The 25,672-nt window shown below is 40.0% G+C and overlaps 1 protein-coding gene across 1 annotated transcript in view; it reads left to right on the top strand.

Moving 5' to 3' along the window:
• The window catches only part of KLHL5 (kelch like family member 5), a 361,638-nt gene that overhangs the window by 239,810 nt on the left and 96,156 nt on the right, over positions 1-25,672 (top strand). The window contains exons 5-6 of the mRNA XM_053704052.1: positions 16,961-17,173; positions 23,196-23,382. Of these exons, the coding sequence (XP_053560027.1) occupies positions 16,961-17,173; positions 23,196-23,382 (400 nt within the window). The remainder of the gene's footprint in view (positions 1-16,960; positions 17,174-23,195; positions 23,383-25,672) is intronic.

The following is a 25,672-nucleotide window of genomic DNA, read 5'->3' as shown; positions in this document are numbered from 1 at the left end:
CACCAGCATTGTAATCACAGCACTTGATCAGAGAGCCTAAGGTGCTTGTACCATCTGGTAATGACTCAATTTGATAATATCTGACATGATACAAACCCCACTTGCGCTCTCGGCAGCTTCAGTAATAAAAATGCTGGTGAACTGAGAATATCTAGCTAGGCTTCACATGCACGTGCGGTGAAAAATGTTAACAATAAAACAGTGATAACTTTTACTAGAAGCATTTTTGCCAATACATGTATATTGCAAATATGTTTCTATTCAAAGATGTAAGTAATCTATGTGCAATTTAATTTTGACTGGAATGTCCCTTTAATGCCTTGAAATGATAATTGAATCAGCAGGAAGTTGGATTAAAAAAGATGTAGGTCATTAAAATAGCAGGTTTTTGGAATAAATTATTTTATAATCACAAAAATTAATTATGCCAGCATTCCTCCTAACATTTGTGGCTGAGAATGAGGGACACAGGAAGTTGATAGGAGCCGTCACCATTTTGTGGATGGAGCTGTGTTGGAAGGGGAGGGATTATTGGACGGTATTGTGGGTGTTTTTGGGTAGTCTGGGGGTGTGTCAGGACAGTTTAAAAGTATTTCTGGGTGTTCCATGGGTGGGCCTAAGGGAAATTCTGTAAAGAGGGACATGTGGCTGTCTCAGAGGGACATAATTCAGAATCGGGGACTGTCCCTCTCAAATAGGGACAGTTGGGAGGTGCAGCCAGCTAAAATCATGTTAGGTCTTAATGTAGAGTGTACAAATACCATACAAATCTGACCAACCTTTGTCTGATTGTGCTAGGTTAGTAGAAATCATATTTTGGTGCAGCATAATTATTTCTATAACCACTTCATTTTTAGTGGTATCATGTCGATGAGTGTTTGTTGTTTTATTTATTATATGCATTACTAAGCTGCAGCTGATTTTATGAAGAAAACTTCTATATAAAGTCTCTCCAGCCCAAATTTGTTTTTGCTATAAAGCTGTTCACTTGTAGAATTAAAAAATCTAATGGTAAGGGCGTTGTCCACATTCCCCTGCGCATAGTAAAGCTATATTTGAAACAATGACAGCATTTACAAGAAGCATTTTTGTTTTTACAAATACACTGCAAAAATCTGCAATTACTTAAATTGAATTTTATATAGAACGTTCCTTTAAACACCTTATAAAGACAAAGCTTTCAGCTGAAGATGTCACAGAGAAGAGGAGGTAACAATGAAAAGGTTACAGATTGGCCTAAAAAGCCAATGAAGGAAATATTGTACACATTTTCATCTTGATATTGTATTTCATAAGTGTATCTTTGGGAGTGTGACATGAATTTTAAGTGGACAGTGGGTGTCCCAAAGCAATAAAAAATTAGAACTTTGGTATAGCGTTAAGTAGAACATGCTGTGTCAGCATAATAAACACACCACAGTATCATCATGTAACAAATATAAGTAATAATTGTATTGGTAATAGAAACTTAATATTTCACTGCACTTAGTCGTGTAAAAGTGTATTGTTGTTTTTCAAAGTCTCACACTCCCTCAAATTCTTAGATATGGTGGTAATTTCTGGGTGTTCCATGAGTTTGATTTAAAAAAAGCTCAATTGAGATTTACAAAACAAATGAAAAAATATATATATACTATTTTTTATTTTTTTCATTTGTTTTGTAAATCTCAATAGAGCCTTTTTAAATCAAGCACTCAACAATGTCATTGTGGGCTGGTATTATTTTTAGTCAGCAGGAAATTCAAGTCTATTTAGTTGTTGGAAACATAATACTTGCAACTTCAATACAGCATTGTTTTAGGTAAAATACACGCTGGCAGTTGGCATAGTGAAATCTATTGAGACACACACCAAATTTATTCCGGAACACATTTTATAAATTCAAAAATGCATAGTTATAGCAATGCATTTATATGGATTGAAATATGTACAAAGATAGACATACAGTATATACAAAACCACACTAATATGTTTATGCACATATACTTTATCTTGTTTGTGCTGTTGTAAAGGTTGCAAAGGAAATACAAATACAATAATAAACCCTTTATTACCCATTCCCCAGTTTTGCGTAACCAACAGTTATATTAATACATTTTTTACCTCTGTGATTACCTTGTATCTAAGCCTTTGCAGTCTCTCCCCTTATTTCAGTTCTTTTGACATACTTGCATTTTAGCCAATCAGTGCTGACTGCTAGGTAACTTCACGTGCGTGAGCTCATTGTTATCTCTATGACACACATGAACTAACGCCCTCTAGTGGTGAAAAACTGTCAAAATGCATTCAGATTAGAGGCGGCCTTAAAGGTCAAAGAAATTAGCATATGAGCCTACCTAGGTTTAGCTTTCAACTAAGAATACTAAGAGAGCAAAGCAAAATTGGTGATTAAAAGTAAATTGTAAAGTTGTTTAAAATATCTGAATTATTTTGGACTTGACTGTCCCTTTAAGTCGAAGGCCTTATAAGAAAGAACTGGTAATGTATAGGGTCCGATGATCAAAAAAGTTGCTAACATGGAGAGAATTCACACAAAAAATTTTGGCGGCTTTTTGTTGTTGTTGAGCATTATATTGTAATTCAGGTGTCTCGTCTTCGTATCCAGAACCTACATAGTGAGTTAACAGCTCTCAAGCTAAAATTTGCCTTTATAAAATTGTTTGAGAGACCTCACAGTACTGATAAGACATCTTAAATCATTTGACCAGAGCAAAAAAATTTAGATCATGGGCCTAGAGTTTTATCTTCCATAAGCAATAAGCATAAATGTCTCAGAAATGAATCCAGTTAAACTAGTGAAAAAATGCTGTTAGTCCCGTTCTGGAACCAAAACGTTTGCAGACAACATTGTACGTTTTTAGAACATGCTTACTGATTTCTATATTAGACCTGTGAAGTAGAGCAACTTTCTCATTATCGATAGATATCAAGGTCATAATTTCCATATTAATTTGAGAACCTTCAGAATAAATTAAGGAGACCTCCTTAAAACGGACACATTGTGATAGTCAAAATAGTTCAGATAATCATCTGGCCACCAGCACACTTGTTTATCTCTTTTCTCTTGTAAGATGTATCGAGTCCACGGATTCATCCATACTTGTGGGATATTCTCCTTCCTAACAAGAAGTGGCAAAGAGAGCACCCACAGCAGAGCTGTCTATATAGCTCCTCCCTTAGCTCCACCCCCCAGTCATTCTCTTTGCCTGCTTAACTGCTAGGAAGGGTAAAGTGAGTGTGGTGACAAAAATGTTAGTTTTTATTTTCTCAAGCAAAAGTTTATTTTAAATGGTACCGGTGTGTACTATTCACTCTCTGGCAGAAAAGGGATAAAGATTTCTGCAAGGAGGATGATGATCTTAGCACTTTGTAACTAAGATCCACTGCTGTTCCCACAGAGGCTGAGGAGTACAGGAAAACTTCAGTTGGGGGAACGGTTTGCATGCTAAGCTGCATTGAGGTATGTTCAGTCAATTTTTTTCTAGACAGACTGTGATAATTCTAGAAAAGGCTGACAATATCCCCATGAGGGAAGGGTAAGATGTATTCAGACACCTAATAGAAAGAATCCCAGCTTACATTAATTGCTTATTTGTTACTGGTGCACTTTTTTCTATTGAATACTTAACGTTTTTTGAGGGACTTTAAGGGGTCTTGTGGCTTGTTTAAGGGTTATTAACCCACATGGCTAGTTCAGAAACACTTTGGTGTGTTTCTTTTAGGCCCCACTAACATCGAGTGAGGTGGGAGGTGTCTATTTTAGCGCCTCAGTTACGCAGTTTCTTTTACTCTGAAGACATCCAGCTGCTTCTCCAGAGGGTCCTGCTGTGTTTGAGGGCCTAATTGATGTTTTTTCCCCACAAATCTATCCTAAAGGGCAGGTAGGCGGCACAGCAGAGCTGTGGCAAGGTGCTGAACGTTTTTATACCGGTTTTTGACATTTTGTCATTCCGGTTTTTACATTAAGGGGTTAATTGTTTATTTGGCTGGCTGCGCAAACTTACTAAGGCTTTATGATTCTACTGTAAACATTTAGTAAAGTTTACTGCTTTTTTACACTGTTTTGCAGAGTTTGTACATCTTTTTTTCTCTTAAAGGCACAGTACCGTTTTTTTCTAAGCATTATTTACTTTGAATACAATGTTTTCAAAGCTTGCTTGTTTCATTACTAGCCTGTTTAACATGTCTGACACCAAGGAAAATCCTTATTCAATGTGTTTAGAAGCCATTGTGGAACCCCCTCGTAGAATGTGTCCCACTTGCACTGATATGTCTATAAATTATAAAGAGCATATTATAGCACTTAAAAATATAGCAATAGATGATTCTCAGACAGAAGGAATTGAGGGTTTGCCATCTAGCTCTCCCGAAGTGTCACAACCAGTAACGCCCGCACAAGTGACGCTAAGTACCTCTAGTGCGTCAACTTCATTTACTTTACAAGACATGGCCACAGTTATGAATACAAGCCTCACAGTGGTTTTATCTAAACTGCCTGGTTTACAAGGAAAGCATGACAGCTCTGGGTTAAGAACAACTGCTGAGCCTTCTGACGCTTTAGTAGCCGTATCCGATATACCCTCACAATGTTCTGAAGTAGGGGTAAGGGATTTGCTATCTGAGGGAGAGATTTCTGATTCAGGAAAGACGCTCCCTCAGACTGATTCTGATATGACTGCCTTCAAATTTAAGCTTCAACACCTCCGCTTGTTGCTCAGGGAGGTATTAGTGACTCTGGATGATTGTGACCCTATAGTGGTCCCAGAGAAATTTTGTAAAATGGACAGATACTTAGAGGTTCCTGTTTACACTGATGTTTTTCCAGTCCCTAAGAGGATTGCGAATATTGTTACTAAGGAGTGGGATAGACCAGGTATACCGTTCGCTCCCCCTCCTGTTTTTTAAGAAAATGTTTCCCATATCTGACACCATACGGGACTCGTGGCAGACGGTTCCTAAGGTGGAGGGAGCTGTTTCTACTCTCGCTAAGCGTACAACTATTCCTATGGATAAAAAATTAGAGGGTCTCCTAAAGAAAATTTTTGTTCATCAAGGTTTTCTTCTCCAACCTATTGCGTGCATTGTTCCTGTAACTACTGCAGCTGCTTTCTGGTTCGAGGCTCTAGAAGAGACTCTTTAGATGGAGACTCCATTAGAGGATATTATGGACAGAATTAAGGCCCTTAAGTTGGCTAATTCTTTCATTACAGATGCCGCTTTCCAACTGGCTAAATTAGCGGCAAAGAATTCAGGTTTTGCCATTGTAGCGCTCAGGGCGTTATGGCTTAAGTCCTGGTCTGCTGATGTGTCATCAAAATCTAAACTTTTGAACATCCCTTTCAAAGGAAAGACCCTATTCGGGCCTGAACTGAAAGAGATTATTTCAGACATCACTGGAGGGAAAGGCCATGCCCTCCCTCAGGATAAAACAAATAAAATGAGGACCAAACAAAATAATTTTCGTCCCTTTCGGAACTTCAAGAGTGGTCCCGCTTCAGCTTCCCCTGCTGCAAAGCAAGAGGGGAATTTTGTCCAATCCAAGTCAGTCTGGAGATCTAACCAGGCTTGGAACAAGGGTAAACAGGCCAAGAAACCTGCAGCTGCCTCCAAGACAGCATGAAGGGGTAGCCCCCGATCCGGGACCGGATCTAGTAGGGGGCAGACTCTCTCTCTCTTCACTCAGGCTTGGGCAAGAGATGTTCACGATTCCTGGGCTTTAGAAATTGTGTCCCAGGGATATCTTCTGGACTTCAAAGACCCCCCCCCCCAAGGGGGAGATTTCACATTTCTCAATTGTCTGCAAACCAGACAAAGAGAGAGGCGTTCTTACGCTGTGTAGAAGACCTACATACCATGGGAGTGATCTGCCCAGTTCCAAAAGCGGAACAAGGGCTAGGGTTTTACTCAAACCTGTTTGTGGTTCCCAGAAAAGAGGGAACTTTCAGACCAATCTTGGATCTCAAAATTCTAAACAAGTTCCTCAGAGTACCATCATTCAAGATGGAGACTATTCGGACTATCCTACCTCTGATTCAGGAGGGTCAATATATGACTACCGTGGACTTAAAGGATGCGTATCTACACATCCCTATTCACAGAGATCATCATCAATTCCTCATATTCGCCTTTCTGGACAGGCATTACCAGTTTGTGGCCCTTCCCTTCAGTTTAGCCACGGCTCCCAGAATTTTCACAAAGGTCTTAGGGTCCCTTTTGGCGGTTCTAAGACCGCGGGGCATAGCAGTGGCGCCTTATCTAGATGACATCTTAATTCAGGAGTCGTCTTTCCAGCTAACCAAGTCTCACATGGACATCGTGTTGGCTTTTCTAAGATCTCACGGGTGGAAGGTGAACATACAAAAGAGTTCTCCTAGGGACTCTGATAGACTCGGTAGAAATGAAAATATATTTCTGACGGAGGTCAGAAGATCAAAGCTCTTCATTCCATTCCTCGGCCATCAGTGACTCAGTGTATGGAGGTAATCGGACTCATGGTAGCGGCAATGGACATAGTTCCTTTTGCCCGCCTACACCTCAGACCACTGCAACTATGCATGCTCAAACAGTGGAATGGGGATTATGCAGATTTATCTCCTCAAATACATCTGGATCAGGAGACCAGAGATTCTCTTCTCTGGTGGTTGTCTCAGGAACACCTGGCTCAGGGAATGTGTTTCCGCAGGCCAGAGTGGCTCATAGTAACGACAGATGCCAGCCTGCTAGGCTGGGGTGCAGTCTGAAACTCCCTGAAAGCACAGAGCTTATGGTCTCGGGAGGAAACTCGACTCCCGATAAACATTCTAGAACTGAGAGCGATATTCAATGCGTTTCAGGCATGGCCTCCGCTTGCTGCGGCCAAATTCATCAGATTTCAGTCGGACAACATCACGACTGTAGCTTATATCAATCACCAAGGAGGTACACGGAGTCCTCTAGCGATGATGGAAGTAAACAAAATAATCCGATGGGCGGAGACTCACTCTTGCCATCTTTCAGCAATCCATATCCCAGGGGTAGAGAACTGGGAGGCGGATTTCCTAAGTCGTCAGACTTTTCATCCGGGGGAGTGGGAGCTCCATCCGGAAGTATTTGCCCAGCTGACTCAGCTATGGGGCACACCAGAATTACGGGTTCAGGTCCCGGGATCCCCAGGTGATACTGATAGATGCTCTAGCAGTGCCTTGGTCCTTCAATCTGGCCTATGTATTTCCACCGTTTCCTCTCCTCCCACGTCTGGTTGCCAGAATCAAGCAGGAGAGCGCTTTGGTGATTCTGATAGCACCTGCGTGGCCACGCAGGACTTGGTATGCAGACCTAGTGGACATGTCATCTGTTCCACCGGTCCATTCAAGCATCCAAATCTAATTTCTCTGCGTCTGACTGCTTGGAGATTGAACGCCTGATTTTATCAAAGCGTGGTTTCTCTGAGTCGGTCATTGATACCCTGATTCAAGCTAGAAAGCCTGTCACCAGGAGAATCTATCATAAGATTTGGAGCAAATATTTTTATTGGTGTGAATCCAAGGGTTACTCATGGAGTAAGATTAGGATTCCTAGAATATTGTCTTTTCTCCAAGAAGGATTGGAGAAGGGTTTATCAGCTAGCTCCTTAAAAGGACAGATTTCTGCTTTGTCTATTCTTTTACACAAGCGTCTGGCAGATGTCCCAGACATTCAAGCGTTTAGTCAGGCTTTAGTCAGAATCAAGCCTGTATTCAAACCTGTTGCTCCGCCATGGAGCCTAAACTTAGTTCTTAAAGTTCTTCAAGGGGTTCCGTTTGAACCTATGCATTCCATAGATATTAAGCTTCTATCTTGGAAAGTTCTGTTTTTAGTAGCTATCTCTTCGGCTCGAAGAGTTTCTGAGTTATCTGCTTTACAGTGTGACTCACCTTATCTTGTTTTCCATGCAGATAAGGTGGTTTTGCGTATCAAACCTGGATTCCTTCCTAAGGTTGTTTCTATTAGGAATATCAATCAGGAAATTGTTGTTCCTTCGCTGTGTCCTAATCCTTCTTCAAAGAAGGAACGTCTTTTGTACAATCTTGATGTGGTTCGTGCTTTAAAGTTCTACTTACAAGCAACCAAAGATTTCCGTCAAACATCTTCATTGTTTGTTGTTTATTCTGGTAAGCGGAGAGGCCAAAAATCTACGGCTACCTCTCTTTCTTGTTGGCTGAAAAGCATCATCCGTTTGGCTTATGAGACTGCTGGCCAGCAGCCTCCTGAAAGGATTACTGCTCATTCTACTAGAGCAGTGGCTTCCACATGGGCTTTTAAAAATGAGGCTTCTGTTGAACAGATTTGTAAGGCGGCGACTTGGTCTTCGCTTCATACTTTTTCCAAATTTTACAAACTCGATACTTTTACTTCTTCGGAGGCTATTTTTGGGAGAAAGGTTCTACAAGCAGTGGTGCCTTCCGTTTTAAGGTACCTGTCTTGTCCCTCCCTTCATTCATGTCCTAAAGCTTTGGTATGGGTATCCCACAAGTATGGATGAATCTGTGGACTCGATACATCTTACAAGAGAAAACAGAATTTATGCTTACCTGATAAATTTCTTTCTCTTGTGATGTATCGAGTCCACGACCCCCCTGTCTGTTTAAGACAGGTAGTGTATTTTTATTTTAAAAAAATTCAGTCACCTCTGCACCCTATAGTTTCTTCTTTTTCTTCCTAGCCTTCAGTCGAATGACTGGGGGGGGTTGGAGCTAAGGGAGGAGCTATATAGACAGCTCTGCTGTGGGTGCTCTCTTTGCCACTTCCTGTTAGGAAGGAGAATATCCCACAAGTATGGATGAATCCGTGGACTCGATACATCACAAGAGAAAGAAATTTATCAGGTAAGCATAAATTGTGTTTTTAGGCACCTATGCATTATTGTTCAATAGAATCATGAAGCAAAACCAAAATAATTGGATTATAAAACCAATGTCAGAATTTTAAGATAAAGCACCGTATTGTAATGAAAAAACATGAGGAGCAAAAACCCGAACTATGTGTGATTTCCTTCCATAAGGTAGGGAGAGTCCACGACTTCATTCCTTACTGTTGGGAAATACAACACCTGGCCACCAGGAGGAGGCAAAGACACCCCAGCCGAAGGCTTAAATATCCCTCCCACTTCCCCTATCCCCCAGTCATTCTTTGCCTTTTATCACTATAGGAGCTGGCAGAGAAGTGTCAGAAGATTTGAATAGTCCTGTAATGGGTATGTAACCTTTGAGAAAGGACTGGAGTTTTACGTAATCATGTCAATCTCTCACTGAGAGTATTGATGAAAGTTAGAGTCTGGAGATTCAAGGAAAGTTTTTCTGCAAACCCATCCAGACTGTCGCTAACAGCTCCTGTGCTATCATTTTTGACGAGTTTCACTGCTTCACACTCAAGTCCATGTCAGAAGCGCTGCTGCAAGACTGTCACACTTGAGAGGCTGTGCCTGTTCCACAGTATGGAGCCTGGAGGGTAAGACAGTTTTTTATATATACAATTTAAAACGCTATACAGTGTCACAGTGTGGCTCCTTTATACCTCAATAGGATCAAGGGTTAATATCTTCTTCAGGGAGATTATTTGAACAGTTTGGGGATTTATATCTGCTTAATGTGAGAGGTTTTTTAGGTTTATAGATTGTGTGTGTGTTTTTTGGCTTGGAACAAACAGGTTTCACTTTCGTTTTTTAAGTGTTGCGCAGCTCATAATAGCTTGGTGCCCTTTTTCATAGCAGGCGAAGTCCTGTCTTACGTACCACATGACCGGGTGCAGTCTCTTTCATTTCCTAAGATCCTACTGCAGACATCACTCCTGAGGAGAACATTTTCACTGTTAGCTGTCTGGGTCTAGGAGGTGGTGAGTCCCCCAGCCATTGGGAGTATTATGGTGCCGTTTTTTAAAAGAAAAGCGTTTCTTTTTGCTTGTTCTTCTGTGGGTATATACAAAGCTATGGAGCACTCTTATACTACATTAGAAGGTTCCGCTCCTTCTGTACTGATTAATAATTCCTGTTTAAATTGTGAGGAGGCTTTGGTTTGCCTGCCTGCTCAATTTTGTTCCATTTGCCTAAACACTGTTCTAAGGTCTAAGAATGGAGACAAACCTGCTAATACTCATAGTGCTATTAGCCTTTCTGACCCATCTACTTCTCAGGAATCTGGGTCCGAGAAAATACTACCCTTTCTACACCCACTCCACATGCAGTTCCCTGCGGCTCAACTAATCCTCTTTCTGGAGGGGGCCTTTTTCCAGCGGTCTTTACCGCGCAGTTAAAATCGGTGGTGTCTGCGGCCTTGAGTGCCTTACCTCTCTCTAACAAACGCAAGAGAAAGGTTAAACATTGTGCTCCTGACCTAGAGTCATCAAGATATTTGTCGGATTTAGCTACTATATCCCAGCTATCCGAGGATGAGTTAACCTCTGTAGCTTCAAAGGGGGAACCCTCCTTTAGATTTTAAATTGAGCATCTGCATTTTTTATTAAAGGAGGTTCTGTCTACACTAGAGGTTCCAAAGGCTACACTCCCTGAGGAGCCTAAGATCCCTAAATTAGACAGGGTTTATGAAAATAGGAAGGTTCCTCTGACTTTCCCTGTGCCAGTTAAGATGGTGAACATTATTAGTAACGAATGGGAAAGAGTAGGAACTTCTTTTTCCCCCTCGTCTGCTTTAAAAAAATTATTCCTGATCCCTGACTCTCAATTAGAATTGTGGGGCTCCATTCCTAAGGTGGATGGCGCTATCTCTACGCTGGCATACTACTATCCCTCTGGAGGATAGTTCTTCTTTTCTGAGGACGATGTTCGAACATACAGGGTTTTTATTTGAACCGGTGGCAGCTACCTACTTGTGCGACACTCTGTCGGAGCTCATTGAGGTGGAGACTCCCCTTGAGGATATTCAGGAGAGAATTAAAGCACTGAGAATTGCTAACTCGTGACACGGATATGCAGACTTTTCACATAAATGCAAAGGCTACTGGCTTTGCAGTTCCAGCCCGTCGGGCTCTCTGGTTCAAGTCCTGGTCTGCGGATATGACTTCTAAATCCAAACTCTTTTCTCTTCCCTTCAAGGGGAAGATTTTATTCGGTCCAGGGCTGGACTCCATTATCTCTACAGTTACCGGAGGAAAAGGTGCAGGAAAAGTTTTTCTGCGAACCCATCCCGGTACCTACAGCAGAAAGAGGTTTGGGGTTTTATTCAAACCATTTCGTGGTTCCAAAGAAGGAGGGAACTTTTCATCCAATTCTGGACCTAAAGTGCCTAAACAAGTTTCTGAGTGTTCCCTCTTTCAAAATAGAGACAGGAAGGTTCAGGAAGGACAGTTTATGAACACAATAAACCTAAAGGATGCATACCTTCACGTTCCGATTCACAGGGAACATTTTCAGTTCCTGTGGTTTGCTTTTCTGGACCAGCACTTCCAGTTCATAGCTCTTCCGTTTAGCCTAGCTACTGCTCCAAGGATATTTACAAAGGTTCTGGGGGCTCTTCTAGCCATTGCCAGAACACAAGGTATTGCAGTAGCGCCTTACCTGGACGATATCTTGGTACAGGCAGCATCTTTTCGTCTAGCGGAAAACCATTCAGAGTCCCTTCTCAATCTTCTTTGATCACATCAATGGAAGATAAAGTTGGAAAAGAGTTCTCTTACTCCAAGTACAAGGGTGAATTTCCTGGGAACTATAATAGACTCCATATCCATGAGAATATTCCTCACAGGTCAGAGACATTGTAAGCTAACTTCTGCATATCTTGCCCTCCAGGCCTCCTCAAGACCCTCAGTGTATGGAGGTAATCAAACTCTCCTACATAGACATTATTCCTTTTGCCAGATTTCACCTCAGACCCTTACAACTATGCATGCTGAGACAATGGAACGGTGACCAATCAGATCTGTCTCAACAGACCGTGCTGGACAGCCTGTCTACAGACTCCGCTCTCCTGGTGGCTCTGTCCAGATCATCTGTACCAAGGCATGTGCTTTTTGAGACCGTCCTGGGAGATTGTGACTACGGACTTAAGCCTTTCCAGCTGGGTAGCCGTTTGGGGTGCCAAGAAGGCACAAGGTCTGTGGACTCAGGAGTCCTCCCTTCCGATATTATATTTTGGAACCCCGGGCAATCTTCAATGCCTTTAAGGCTTGGTCCCTTCTGGGTTCGTCCCAGTTTATCAGATTCCAATCAGACAAAGGGTCCCTTTGTTCATCAAAATTTAGATTCTCTGAGGCTGCGTGGAGATTGAACGCTTAGTCTTAACCAAGAGAGGGTTTTCTGAGAGTGTTATCAACACTCTGGTTCAAGCTCGTAAACTAGTTACTCGTCGTATCTACCATAAAGTGTGGAGGAATTATTTGTACTGGTGCGAAGAGTGTGGTTTTTCCTGGCATAAGGCTAAGGTTGCCCGAATTTTAGCTTTCCTCCAGGATGGACTGTAGAAGGGTTTTTCTGCTTGTTCCCTGAAGGGACAGATATCGTCCCCGTCTGTGTTAATGCACAAAAGGTTGGCTGAGCTTCTGAATGTGCAGTCCTTTGTTAAGGCTCTGGCTAGGATTAGACCCGTGTTTAGATTTGGGGCTCCGCCTTGGAGCCTCAATCTTGTTTTAGTGTTTTACAGCAGGCTCCGTTTGAGCCTATGCATACTGCTGACATTAAATTGTTGTCTTGGAAGGTTCTTTTTTTATTGGCTATTGCCTCTGCGCGCAGAGTTTCTGAGATTTCTGCTTTGCAATGTGATCCCCTTATCTGTTTTTTCATGCTGATAAGGCGTTTTTACACACTAAACTAGGGTTCCTCCCTAAGGTGGTGTTGAATCGTAACATTAAATCCAAAAAAACAGTCAGTCCAGAACTCAGCGGTCGATCCACTCCAGTCTCCAATACATAGGTAAAAAAAACCAAGGCACCAGAATTATTATTATTTTCACCAGAATTTCCCTTTAAGACACGTTTAAATTCACTTCTTTTTTCAAATGTGCTTTGTTCTCTCTGTATCCCTTGTTGAAAAAGAATACGCACATATCCTACACTAGTGAGAGCTGCTGCTGATTGGTGCCTGCACAGGTGTCTTTTGTGATTGGCTGACTAGATGTGTTCATCTTGCTGCCAGTAGTGCAATTCTGCTCCTTCAGCAAAGGATAAGAAAAGAACTAAGCAATTTTGATAATGGAAGTAAATTAGAAAGTTGTTTAAAATTGTATGTTCTATCCAAACCATAAAATAAACTGTTGGGATTTCCTGTCCCTTTAACTGAAAATCTTGCACAATACAGTAAAAAAATAATTAAATCAATGAATATATATCACAATAGTTTTAGAATTCTGGTTCCCGTATGCCTCTAAACTGTGTGCATTTCTTTCCAATGGCAAAGATAGTTCACAAATCCATTCAATTACTAGTGGGAATTCAACTCCTGGCCACCAGGTGGAGGCAAAGAACACCCCAGCAAAGCTTCAAGTATCCTTCCATTAGCCACAATCCTCAGCCATTCTTTGCCTGTGTAACATTGTAGGGGATATGCGAAGGTGTCTGAAGAAATAAAGTTGTTTATTCTTTAATGGGTACTTTTCCCTGCAAGCAAGGATTGGGGTTATGCTATATCCATGTAATTCTCTTTAGTAAGAGTAATGGTGGCTTTTAGCAGTTAGAAGATGGCGAGGTGGTCTTTGCTTACCTTCCAACATTTTTACTACCCCTATATAGAAAACCAGGGTTGATTACTCTGTTTTTTCTTTATCTACAGGTCTATGTCAGTGAGGATTCTATCACACCTGTTTGCTGTACCTGCCCTACAGCGGATCCACAGGTAAGTGCTTTTACCTTCTAGGTAAGAAGGATGCAGCACTTAGGAGTTCCTTGTTTTAAAAAAAATGGGGGGGGGGGGGAATTTACTTGGAGAACAAGGTTTGCCTTAGCCAAGAGAACTACTATTCCTCTCGGGGATAGTTCCTCTTTTAGAGACCATATGCAGGGTTATTTAATAAAGATATTTCTTCATCAGGGATTGCAGTGGCAAGCAGTTGCTAGTATTGCGACAGTTGCTGGTGCAGCCTCTTATTGGTGTGACTCTTTGTCTGATCTAATTTCAGTGGAGACTACTATAGAGGAGATCCAGGATAGGATCAAGGCTCTAAAGCTGGCTAATACTTTTATCTGTGTTGCCAGTATGCAAGTTGTTAGGCTGAGAGCCAAGATTTCTAGTTTTGCGATACTAGCCCGCAGAGCCCTTTGGTTAAAGTCTTAGTCTGCAGATGTGACTTCTAAATCCAAGCTTCTGTCTCTACCTTTTAAGGGTAAGACTGTATTTGTTCCTGGTCTGAGAGAGATCATTTTCACAGTTACTGGTGGAAAGGGTGTTTTTTTACAACAGAATAAGAAGAATAGACCCAATGGTCGTCAGACTTCTAATTTTCATTCCTTTCATAACTTTAAGGGACAGAGATCTTCCTCGTCTTCTAAATCTGAGCAAGCCAAGACTTCTTGGAGAGCTAGCCAGCCCTGGAACAAGGGTAAGCAATCCAGAAAGCCTTCCACTGAGGCTAAGTCAGCATGAAGAGTCCGCCTCCGATCCAGTTCTGGATCAGGTAGGGGGCAGGCTTTCCTTTTTTCAGCAGGTTTGGATTTGCGACATTCCAGTTCAATGGGCAGTGGATGTAGTCTCCCAGGGATACAGGATAGGATTCAAGTCTTGTCTCCCCAGAGACAGATTCCTATTATCAAGATTATCTGTAAACCATGTAAAGGGAGAGACCTTCTTAAACTGCGTAAGGGATTTGCCCTCTCTTTGAGGGATTATCCCAGTTCCTCTAGCAGAACAGGGTCAGTAATTTTATTCAAATCTTTCTGTAGTTCCCAAAAAGGAGGGAACTTTTCGACCCATTCTAGACTTAAGGTCTCTTAACAAGTTTCTCAAGGTCCCGTCCTTCAAAATGGAGACTATTCATTTTTTTCTCCCTCTAGTTTAGGAGGGTCAGTTTATGACCACTATAGACCTAAAGGATGTGTATATTCATGTGCCTATCCACAGGGATCATTTCAAGTTCCTGAGGTTTGCTTTTTTTGGATCAACATTTCCAACTTGTAGCCCTGCCTTTCGGCCTTGCCACTGCTCCTACAATCTTTACATGGCTTTTCGGTCTAATTTATCTGTTTCCTCCGGTTGCCCTCCTTCCTCGGGTGACAGAATCACTGAAGCCTGCTCCTGTTTGATACAAGCTAATAGCTCAAGCGTGGCCTCGCAGAACTTGGTTTGCAGACCTAGTGAGGATGTCATAATTGCTAAAGAAGGATCTTTTACTTCAGGATCCCTTTCTCCATCCGAACTTAGTCTCTCTGAAGCTGACTGCTTGGAGTTTGAACGCTTAGTCTTGTCCAGACGAGGTTTTTCTGTGAAAGTTATTGAGACTATGATTCAGACTCGTAAGCCTGTTACTCACAAGATTTATTATAAGGTATGGCGTAAATACCTTCATTGGTGCAGATCTAGGGTTTTTTTCTTGGAGTCAGGTGAGAATTCCCCGTATTCTGTCCTTTCTTCAGGAGGGCCTGGAGAAGGGTTTATCAATCAGTACCATAAAGGGTCAGATTTCGTCTGTCAATTCTTCCTCAGAAGCGTCTGGCAATTTTGCTAGATGTTCAATCTTTTGTCTAGGCTTTAGTTAAAATCAGGCCTGTGTTTAGGTCAATTGCTCCTTCTTGGTGTCTTAATCTGGTTCTTAAAGTTCTGCAGCAGGCTCCATTGAGCCTATGCATTCTGTTGATATCAAGTTATTGTCCTGGAAGGTTTTGTTTCTGCTGGCAATTTCCTCTGCCCGTAGAGTTTCGGAGCTTTCAGCTCTATAATGTGATTCTGCTAATCTTAATCTTCATGCGGATAAGGCGGTTTTCAGTACTTAATTAGAATTTCTACCTAGGGTGGTCTCGGAACGCAATATTAACTAAGAAATTGTTGTTCCTTCATATTGTTCTAATCCTTCCGCTAAGAAGGAGCGGTTATTGCACAATCTGGATGTTGTGCATGCTTTAAGGTTCTATTTACAGGCTCCGAAAGATTTTCGTCAATCTTCTGCTCTTTTTGTTGTCTTTTCTGGTAAATGGAGAGGTCAGAAGGCCACTTCTTCTACTCTTTCCTTCTGGTTCAGAAGTGTTATTCGATTGGCTTATGAGACAGCTGGACAGCAGCACTCCACTAGGGCTGTCGCTTCCTCTTGGGCCTTTAAAAATGATGCTTCTATGGAACAGATTTGCAATACTTTTTCCAAATTTTATGTTTTTGCCTCAGCTGAGGCTTCTTTTGGGGGGAGAGTTCTTCAAGCGGTGGTGCCTTCTGTTTAAGTTTGCTTGTCCTGTGTATCACTCCCTTCCATTCTGTGGACTTTAGCTTTAGCATTGGTTCCCACTAGTAATTGAATGGATTCATGGACTCTCCATGCCATTGGAAAGAAAACATAATTTATACTGATAAATTCTTTTCTTTCCTGGCATGGAGAGTCCACGACCCGCCCTTATTTTTAAGACTTTTGTCATTTTTCTAAACCTCAGGCACCTCTATACTCTTTGTGTCTTCTTCTCTTTCCATAATTCCTCGGCTGAATGACTGGGGATTGTGGGTAATAGGAGGATACTTGAAGATTTGCTGGGGTGTTCTTTGCCTCCATCTGGTGGCCAGGAGTTGAATTCCCACTAGTAATTGAATGGATTTGTGGACTCTCCATGCCAGAAAAGAAAATAATTTATCAGGTAAGTATAAATAATGTTTTTCCTATGACTTTTCACTTACGTCAGGTCTCATCATTATTAGAACATGTATTTGCATAGCTCAAATCCTATCTCCCACTTCTGATTAGCATCACTTGACCAGCAAAACAGGAATTCAGCCATATAAATAGGATATGTGAGTATTCCCCATGGGAAAAATAACCCAGAGGTACAATGGCTACAATTGTAACAGTTGAAATTCCTTCTTTTTCAGGAGCATTTCATGGAAGTAATCAGGAACCAAGAATTTCTGTTATTGCCAGGAGGGGAAATTGCTAAACTTTTAGCGAGTGATGATATGAATATTCCAAATGAAGAGACAATCCTTAATGCTTTGCTAACATGGGTTCGACATGACGTAGAACAGAGAAGAAAAGACCTTAGTAAACTGCTGGCTTACATCAGATTACCTCTGTTGTCACCACAGGTAAAAAAAGAACAAAAAAAAAAACAAGAAAAAAATTATCATTTGACTTAGGCTAGTTATATTTTAAGATTATTTAATGAAAATAATAGACTCTAAATAGCTGTTACAATCAACAGAATTTTTTGTCATGCTAAATATATTCATCTGCTAAAATAAATAAAAAAAGGCAAATATGCGTTTTCTCAGTGTTGAGTAATGTGCGCCTGCTTCCAGTGATTGCTTAAAAAGGAGAAAGCCCTAGATTAAAGGGACACTGTACCCAAAATTTTTCTTTTGTAATTCAGAAAGAACATGCAATTTTAAGCAACTTTCTAATTTACTCCTATTATCAATTTTTCTTCGTTCTCTTGCTATCTTTATTTGAAAAAGAAGGCATCTAAGCTTGTTTTGGGTTCAGTACTCTGGACAGCACTTTTTTATTGGTGAGTGAATTTATCCACCAATCAGCAAGGACAACCCAGGCTGTTCACCAAAAATGGGCCGGCATCTAAACTTAAATTTTTGCAATTCAAATAAAGATACCAAGAGAATGAAGAAAATTTGATAAAAGGAGTAAATTAGAAAGTTGCTTAAAATGTCATGCTCAATCTGAATTACGAAAGAAAAAATTTGGGTACAGTGTCCCTTTAAGTTCAGTTTGGTTCAGTTAGAAAAAAACGGGAAAGATAGTGGGACATGAACAAAACCTATTCACAGGCAAATATGGGCAATTTGAAACCTTTCACTTGTAATATACACATTAAAGCATCCCCAGAATGAGTGATGGCACGGATAGGCATTTAGCACAACCTAAAAGGACAGTCCAACATGCAATATATTTTGGTTATTTATTTTGCACCGTTTTCATGTAATTTATTCTAAGAAATTGAAATGCAAAATGCAGCCTTATCAAAGCTAACCCTGCTACATCTGCAAGCCTTGTTTTTTGCAGACTTTGCAATATACTTTATTTTATTTTTTTGTTTCCCTCTTTTCATGTAATTAAAGGGACAGTAAACACCTTGGGATTTCTATATAAAAGGTTTAGCTACGCATAGTGAAATAACTTTGCAATATACTTTAATTGTTAATTCAGCCTCCTTTTTGTGTAATTTAGCACTAAAAAAAAAAAGTTGTTATTTTAATTACTGAAAATGCACACTGCAGATGTCGCAAGGCTAACCCTGTTACATATCTTCCCCTAATTCACTTTAATAGATAACAGCTGCAAAACAACTCACTTTATACTAACTTAATCACTGTGGCTAGCTTCGTTGTTTGCATACTGAAGCCCAGATTGGTTTCCTAAAATAAGGCAAGTGTTGGGTGGGTTTGGCTCTTGAAAAAACAATTGCAGTAAACAAGATGTTTGTTTTTAAAAATATTTGGACTTTTAAAGTGTTAAATATGCAGCCCCTGAGTCCACAAAACTGCAAAACTGAAATGTTTAAATAAACTGGAGTGTGAGTTGTATTGGGATAAAATAGAGGCTGTTGTTTTTCTGGCATCTCAATCATTTAAAATATTCTTTGAATTGGTGAAACAACAAGAGGCTTCATGGAAACTTCCTGATGGCCACCAGTTATTCACCTCTGGCTTAATGAGGTTATTAAAGGAATTTTCCATATACACATAATGTAAATGAGCTATTAAACACTGCACTTATAGAGCTACATGCAAAATTACAGCTTTAAATCTTTATAAAACAGATTAGGGCCAGATTACGAGTGGAGCCCAAATGTTTTCATGCAAACCATTATGGTGTTTATTGCAGATGTTTGCACTCGTCGGGCTTACCGCTGGTATAAGAGGTGAAAGTAAACATGAGGGGGTGAAGAATGTAAGAAACAGCAGTCTAATGACCACTTCTTTTCACGTTGCGGGAAGCAGGTTTGCATGTGCTAACCTGTCCCGCAGGGGCTCCGGAGCAAGTTACACTGCTTCGTACATGTAGCCCTATGTATTTAATGAAAATATTTCACATTCCAATGTTCTGTACATAACAGAATATGTTTGTTGTATTTTATAAATATATATTCCTATATATATATATATATATATATAATATATATATAGAGAGAGTGTATATATATATATATATATATATATATATAGAGAGAGAGAGAGAGAGAGAGAGAGAGAGAGAGAGAGAGAGAGAGAGAGAGAGAGAGAGAGAGAGAGAGAGAGAGAGAGAGAGAGAGAGAGAGAGAGAGATATTGTACCAGTAGTATCATCTGATATATGTATTTATGAATAAATAGAACATATTCTTGTATTTGAAGAACATTGGAATGTGAAATATTCATGAGTGGGAGCGTTAATTAGCGCTCCACTTGTAATCTGGCCCTTATTTTGTTGACAAAATTTGTATTGTTCTGCATTCCAGGGATTTGCACCTGGAAAGGTTTCTTAAACATTGCTTGTCTTACATTGTTTGCTGTGACCAAGTAGGGAAAAAGGGCAATGGTCTGCAAACGGGTATAATGAGCCCAGTGTATATTGCTGTCATGTCCAGGACTAGAAGTTAACAGTTGATATGTGGTCAAATCCTAACAAATAAGTTGTTTTTAACTTTTTTTTATCATTTTTATTTGACTTTTTGAATGATACAAAATGAACAAATGCAAAAAACACCCAATATTTCATATACAGATAGAGTATATAAAGCTCATACAACAGGTTGCCCCTCCTCCTATTACAGCCACCTCTCATCTGGGGAGGCTTTCCACAAGATTTTAGAGTGCGCCTGTGGGAATTTATTTCTATTCTGCCAAAAGAGCGTTTGTGAGGCCAGTGATGATGGATGTTGGACACGAAGTCCTTGCTCACAATTGGCATTCCAATTCATCACAAAGGTGTTCAATTAGGGTCAGGGCTTTGTACAGGCCACTTCCTTCACACCAAACCCATTAAACCATGTATTCATTGACCTATCTTTGTGCACAGGGGCACAGTCATGCTGGAATAGGAAAGGTCCTTCGATAAACTGTTGCCACGAAGTTGGAAGAACATATTTGTCTAAAATGTCTTTGTGTTTTGTAGCATTAAGATGACTCTTCACTGGAACTAAGGGATCTAGCCCAAACCTTGAAAAACAGCCCAGACCATTATCCCTCCTCCACGAAACTTTCCAGTAGACTATGCATTCCAGTAAGTGGTGTTCTGACATCCACCACACACAGATTCTTCCATCAGACTGACAGTTACTGAAGCATGATTCATCATTACAGAGAGCAAGTTTCCAGAGTTCAGTGACAACGTGCTTTACACCACTCCAGCAAATGTTTGGCATTGGGCATGTTTATGTGAGGCTTGTGTACTGCTGTTCGGCCATGGAAACCTATTTCATGATGCTTTCGACCCACAGTTCTTGTGCTGATGTTGCTTCCAGTAACCGTTTGGAACTCTGTAGTGAGTGGTGCAACAGATTATAGGCAATATATATGCACTACACACTTTAGCACGTGGTACCCCTGCTCTGTCCGTTTGTGTGGTTTTTCACTTTGTGGCTGGGTTGCTGTTGCTCCTAGACACTTCCACTTCATAATAATAGCACAGTTGACTGGGGTAGATCTAGTAGGAGAGAAATTTCACAAACTTACTTGTGGCAAAGGTGACCGTGCCACATTTAAAGTAATTGAGCTTTTCTGCACAACCCATTGTACTGCCAATGTTTTTTCTATGGAGATTTCATGGCTATGTGTTGGATTCTATGTGCCTGTTAGTAACGGGTGTAGATGAAACACCTGAACTCCATATTAATTAGAGGTGTCCAAATATAGGCCATAAAGTGTTGCTTTAATCAGCAACCATATTATAATGGTTACCATATGTTCAGAAAAGGATTTTCAATAATAGCTATAAAACATTAAATATGGCCGGGCTCGACAAAGTATGTCTGGCTCCTAAATTTTATTCTTACTGGCTCCTAAATTTTAAACAAATTTGCCGACCCCTGAAATATGGTATAGGGATCTATAATTTACAAATGGTGTTATAACAGAGGTCTGAAATTAATAGGTAAAAGTATCAATAGAGACCTCAAACGTGTAACCTCATATGAAAGGGGTTGAGAAAGCAGGAAGAGCAGACCTTCTGCCCTTACCTGCATAAGGGAAGACCCATTACACAAACAGGAGTAAGCAAAAGTCTATAGACATGGGTCTACATCTGATACTTTGGGGATTGGTTAGGAGTCTGAAAATCAGCAAAATGATATTAAAAAATAAGCAAAACTATATATTGTCACAAAAATGCTCCCAGATGGGCTATATAAATAGATCTACAAAAACCATTTATGCAAAGAAAAATCTAGTGTACAATGTCCCTTTAAACTGCTCCTGCTGTCTTCTCAAGGCCATAACCCTGCTATATATCTGGCCCTAATTGGCTTTATCTGAAAAAAAAAAAACTGCAAAACTGAGCACTCTATAATAACATTTTAGCCAGGGCTAGCAGTGTTGTCTGAGGACTAAAGATTGGCTCCTCCAAATGATCAAATACTGGGTGGAGTTTGGCTATTGACAAATAATTAAAGTAAAAAGCATGTTAATTTGTTTTAAAAATGTTAAGACTTGGCTGGTTATTCTATAGCTACACAACAGAAATGTCTTGTAATTTCAAGGTGTTTACTGACCCTTTTAAGAGATTCAGTTTTTCAATTGGTAAAACATCCTAAAATCATTAAAAAAAAACTAGAGAGAGCAAACCCTTATTTGGTGTGTATATATCTGTATAAAAAAAAATACTTCAAACTTTTTAAAAATCTTTTTTTTTAATTCTTATTGCCAACAAAGTATACTACACACTTGTTTGTCTCTGTCACAATCCAGTTATAGATAACAGTACCTTTTACATGTAGCCTCCACTCACTCTATAGATACAGTGTATCCATTCAAGGGCAACCACTTACATTGCACTACCATTTTTAGATGAGTCACATGACTATGATGTAACTCTCTAGACCGGAGTATTGAAAAACTAATCCTAATTCACAGAAGTCCCCATTTCTGTTTTTTTTCTGTATTTTAATTGAAAACTGTAGCTTTTCCACTAGCCAAAAAACATCAGAGTGCATTACTGGTATTCATAACACTGGCCCTTTTATGTGCTGCATTGTAATTAAACTGTAAATTTGCTTATTATATATATATTTTTAATTTATTATTTATTGGGAAAAACATGTTTTATAATTGTTGTGAGAGTTTGCCCTAGAAAATGGGTTTTAAATCCTTTCCTCAGTCTTCCCTAACAGGCCAGATTTCCAGGATATCTGAAGTGGAGCACAGGTAAAATAATTCGCTGATTAGTAACCATGGTTATTAACCTGCTCTCAACCAAGATAATCCTGATAATCTGGCCTGTTAGGGAGGCCTGAGGACAGGTTTCAAAACCCCTGCCCTAGAATTAAGATTAACAATGCAGGATATTAAATATAATATAATATATATATATATATATATATATATATATATATATTTATGTGTATGTGTGTTACGGGTAAAGTCAGATATCCGGGTAATCCTAGGATTACCCGGGTAAAACTGACATTACCCTAGCGGTTGTGGGTAAAGCCTGATGTAAGATTATACATCAGGCTTTTCCCGGGTAATTTTAGGATTACCCAAACGCTTGGGAATAAAGCCCATCTACACTATTTATTTTCTTTGCTTCTGTCTGAAGGGTTCAAGGGGGGCACCCCGCCAATACTCTGGCATTCCTTGAACCCCCCAGGCAGAGGCAAAAAAGATAGTGAAGATGGGGAATTACAGCGCATTGTATATATGTTTGATGCAGTGTTTTGCAAGAACTATTGTCTTCAAAGGACGGAAATAGTGCTGTGTTTAGCTTTATCCAGAAGCGTTTGGGTAATCCTAGGACTACCCGGGTAAAGCCTGATGTTTGATCTTACATCGGGCTTTACCCACAGCCACTGGGTAATGTCAGTTTCACCCAAGTAATCCTAGAATGAATTATATATCTATTCATATGAAAAATACAAAAATAAATTAAATAATTTTAATGTTTAGCTTTGTTTTTACAGTTCCTTGCAGACATGGAAAATAATGCTCTATTCAGAGACGACCTTGAATGTCAGAAACTTATTATGGAAGCCATGAAATACCATTTGCTGCCTGAAAGACGACCCATGTTACAGAGTCCTCGCACAAAGCCTAGAAAGTCTACAGTCGGGATGTTGTTCGCTGTTGGCGGAATGGATGCTACAAAAGGTATTTTTCCCATTTTATGGGTAGCTATCTAAACTGGAAAAATATAATTGTCTGTATTCTATCTGTACTCTGTTAATCTTGTATGATTCTGTACTTTAAAGCTTAGGGTGAGTGTAATGGTATTTACCTTAATTTTTACAAAAATCATAACACAAAAAAATTTCTATATTTAAAAATACATTATAAAATTACCAATTTTGAATATTATATATTTATGTCTTGTATTTTTAAATATAACCAGACACAGGTAGATTAGAAATATATTTTGTTCTTTGCTTTTAAGAGATGTAGAAATAGGAAAAATGTTTAAATTGTCTGACAGACTTCCTGTCAAATCTCACATTTACATTATTAAAAATGTCATAAAAAATATTGATTTTCTTATAATCGTAAGATAAGGGTGAATGAAGAAACTCTGGAGTATTTCTGTTACATTGTATTTGCATTGATAAACTGACGTGATGCCCTCTCAGATAACACTAGAGTCACCAGCCATAATGTAGTATGATGGGGGGGAAGAACCTGGTAATAAAGGTTTTTTCCCTATATTATAAACCTAGCACATATAAGTATTGAAAAGTTACAGTTAAAGGGATATGAAAGTGAAATATTTTTTTTTATGGATTTAGATAGAGCATGCAATTTTAAAGCACTTTGTAATTTACTTCTATTTTCAAATTTTCTTTATTTTCTGGGTATCTTTTGTTGAACAGCAAGGTGTAAGCTCAGGAAAGTGCATGTGTCTGTACCATTATATGGCAATAGTTTTGCAAAAATATTATCCATTTGCAAGAGCACTAGACTAGACAGTACTATTTCCAGACACTTACCTAGGCATTTCTTCAACAATGAATACAATTAGAACAAAGCAAATATAATAATAAAGGAAATAGGAAACTTTTTAAAATTGTTACGCTCTTTCTGATAGTCTGTCCCTTTAAACTCTCATGGTTCAGATAGCATGTAATTTTAAGGCACATTTATAGTATCAAATTTACTTTGCTCTCTTGGTATCCTTTGCAGAAAGCATAAATACCCGTCTTCAGCAGCAGTAATGCACTACTGAGTGCTAGTTGGTGATTGGTGGCTACATTCATGTGTCTCTTGTCATTGGCTCTCAAGATGTATTAAGCTAGTTTTCTTCTTAAGAGTCCACAGCTGCATTCATTACTTTTGGGAATTCAGAACCTGACCACCAGGAGGAGGCAAAGACACCCCAGCCAAAGGCTTCAAATACCTCCCCCCACTTCCCTCATCCCCCAGTCATTATTTGCCTTTTGTCACAGGAGGTTGGCAGAGAAGTGTCAGAAGTTTGAGAGAGTCTCTTATGCAGTACTCTTTGAAATGGGACTGGAGTTTTAAGTAATCCTGTCAGCCTCTCAGTGAGAGCATGGATGAAAGTTAGAGTCCGGAGATGCAGAGAGAGTCTTTCTGCAAAACCATCCCGACTCATATTAACAGCTCCTTGACAATCAGCGTTGACGAGTTTTGCTGCCTGCCTTTATTCACTCAAGTCCATGTCAGAAGCGAGGCTACTATCTGTCACACTTGAAGGGCCGTGTTCCTGTACCACGGCGCAGATTCCGGTAAGATCGTTTTATTTTATTTTGATATGTGAATGTAATGTTAACGAAAGAAGGTAGGGTCCCAGTGGGACTCCTTTTATTTTAATAAGGAATCATGGGTTAATATCTCCTAAAGGGGGTTATTGAACAGGGGGGACTTTAATCATGTTTGTTATATGGTTCTGTCTGCTAATGTGTAGCAATACTTAGGCTCATGGCTTTTACGGAACATAACGGCCTTATCTTAATGGCGCAATCCCTTGAGATTGCGCACCCTTTTGGTGACTGGCACGCTGCACCTCGTGACGGGTGCGGTTACGTTGTTTCTCACTTCCGTATGCTGACTGTGTGGCGACAGAGAGAGAGTCTGCTCGTGGGTTGTATGGTTCACAGGAGGTGGTGAGTGCCCACGCCATTGGGGGTGTAAAAAGGGTGCCAGTTAGTGTTTGTCATTTTTGTAAACCCAAGATTATGGAGGATTCTGATATCTTAGACACGGATGTCTCCGATACGGAGAATGCGCCTTGTGATGAATATGAAATGGCCCGGGTTATCCATGCCCATCAGCTATGTTCCGATTGCCATTCTAGAGTACTCTCTTCTCCCGAATCAGGGAGCTTAGAGTGCATTGAGCCATCCGCCTCCGAGGTTTCTATGTCCCATGAGGCGCGTGCCCCAGACACTTTCTTGGCTACGCAAGCAGGTATCCCTATGGCCTTTTCTCC

This window comes from Bombina bombina, chromosome 2, assembly GCF_027579735.1.
Source record: "Bombina bombina isolate aBomBom1 chromosome 2, aBomBom1.pri, whole genome shotgun sequence".
NCBI lineage: Eukaryota > Metazoa > Chordata > Amphibia > Anura > Bombinatoridae > Bombina > Bombina bombina.
The sequence above is the reverse complement of the archived record's forward strand: the minus strand, read 5'-3'. Positions and strand labels throughout refer to the sequence as shown.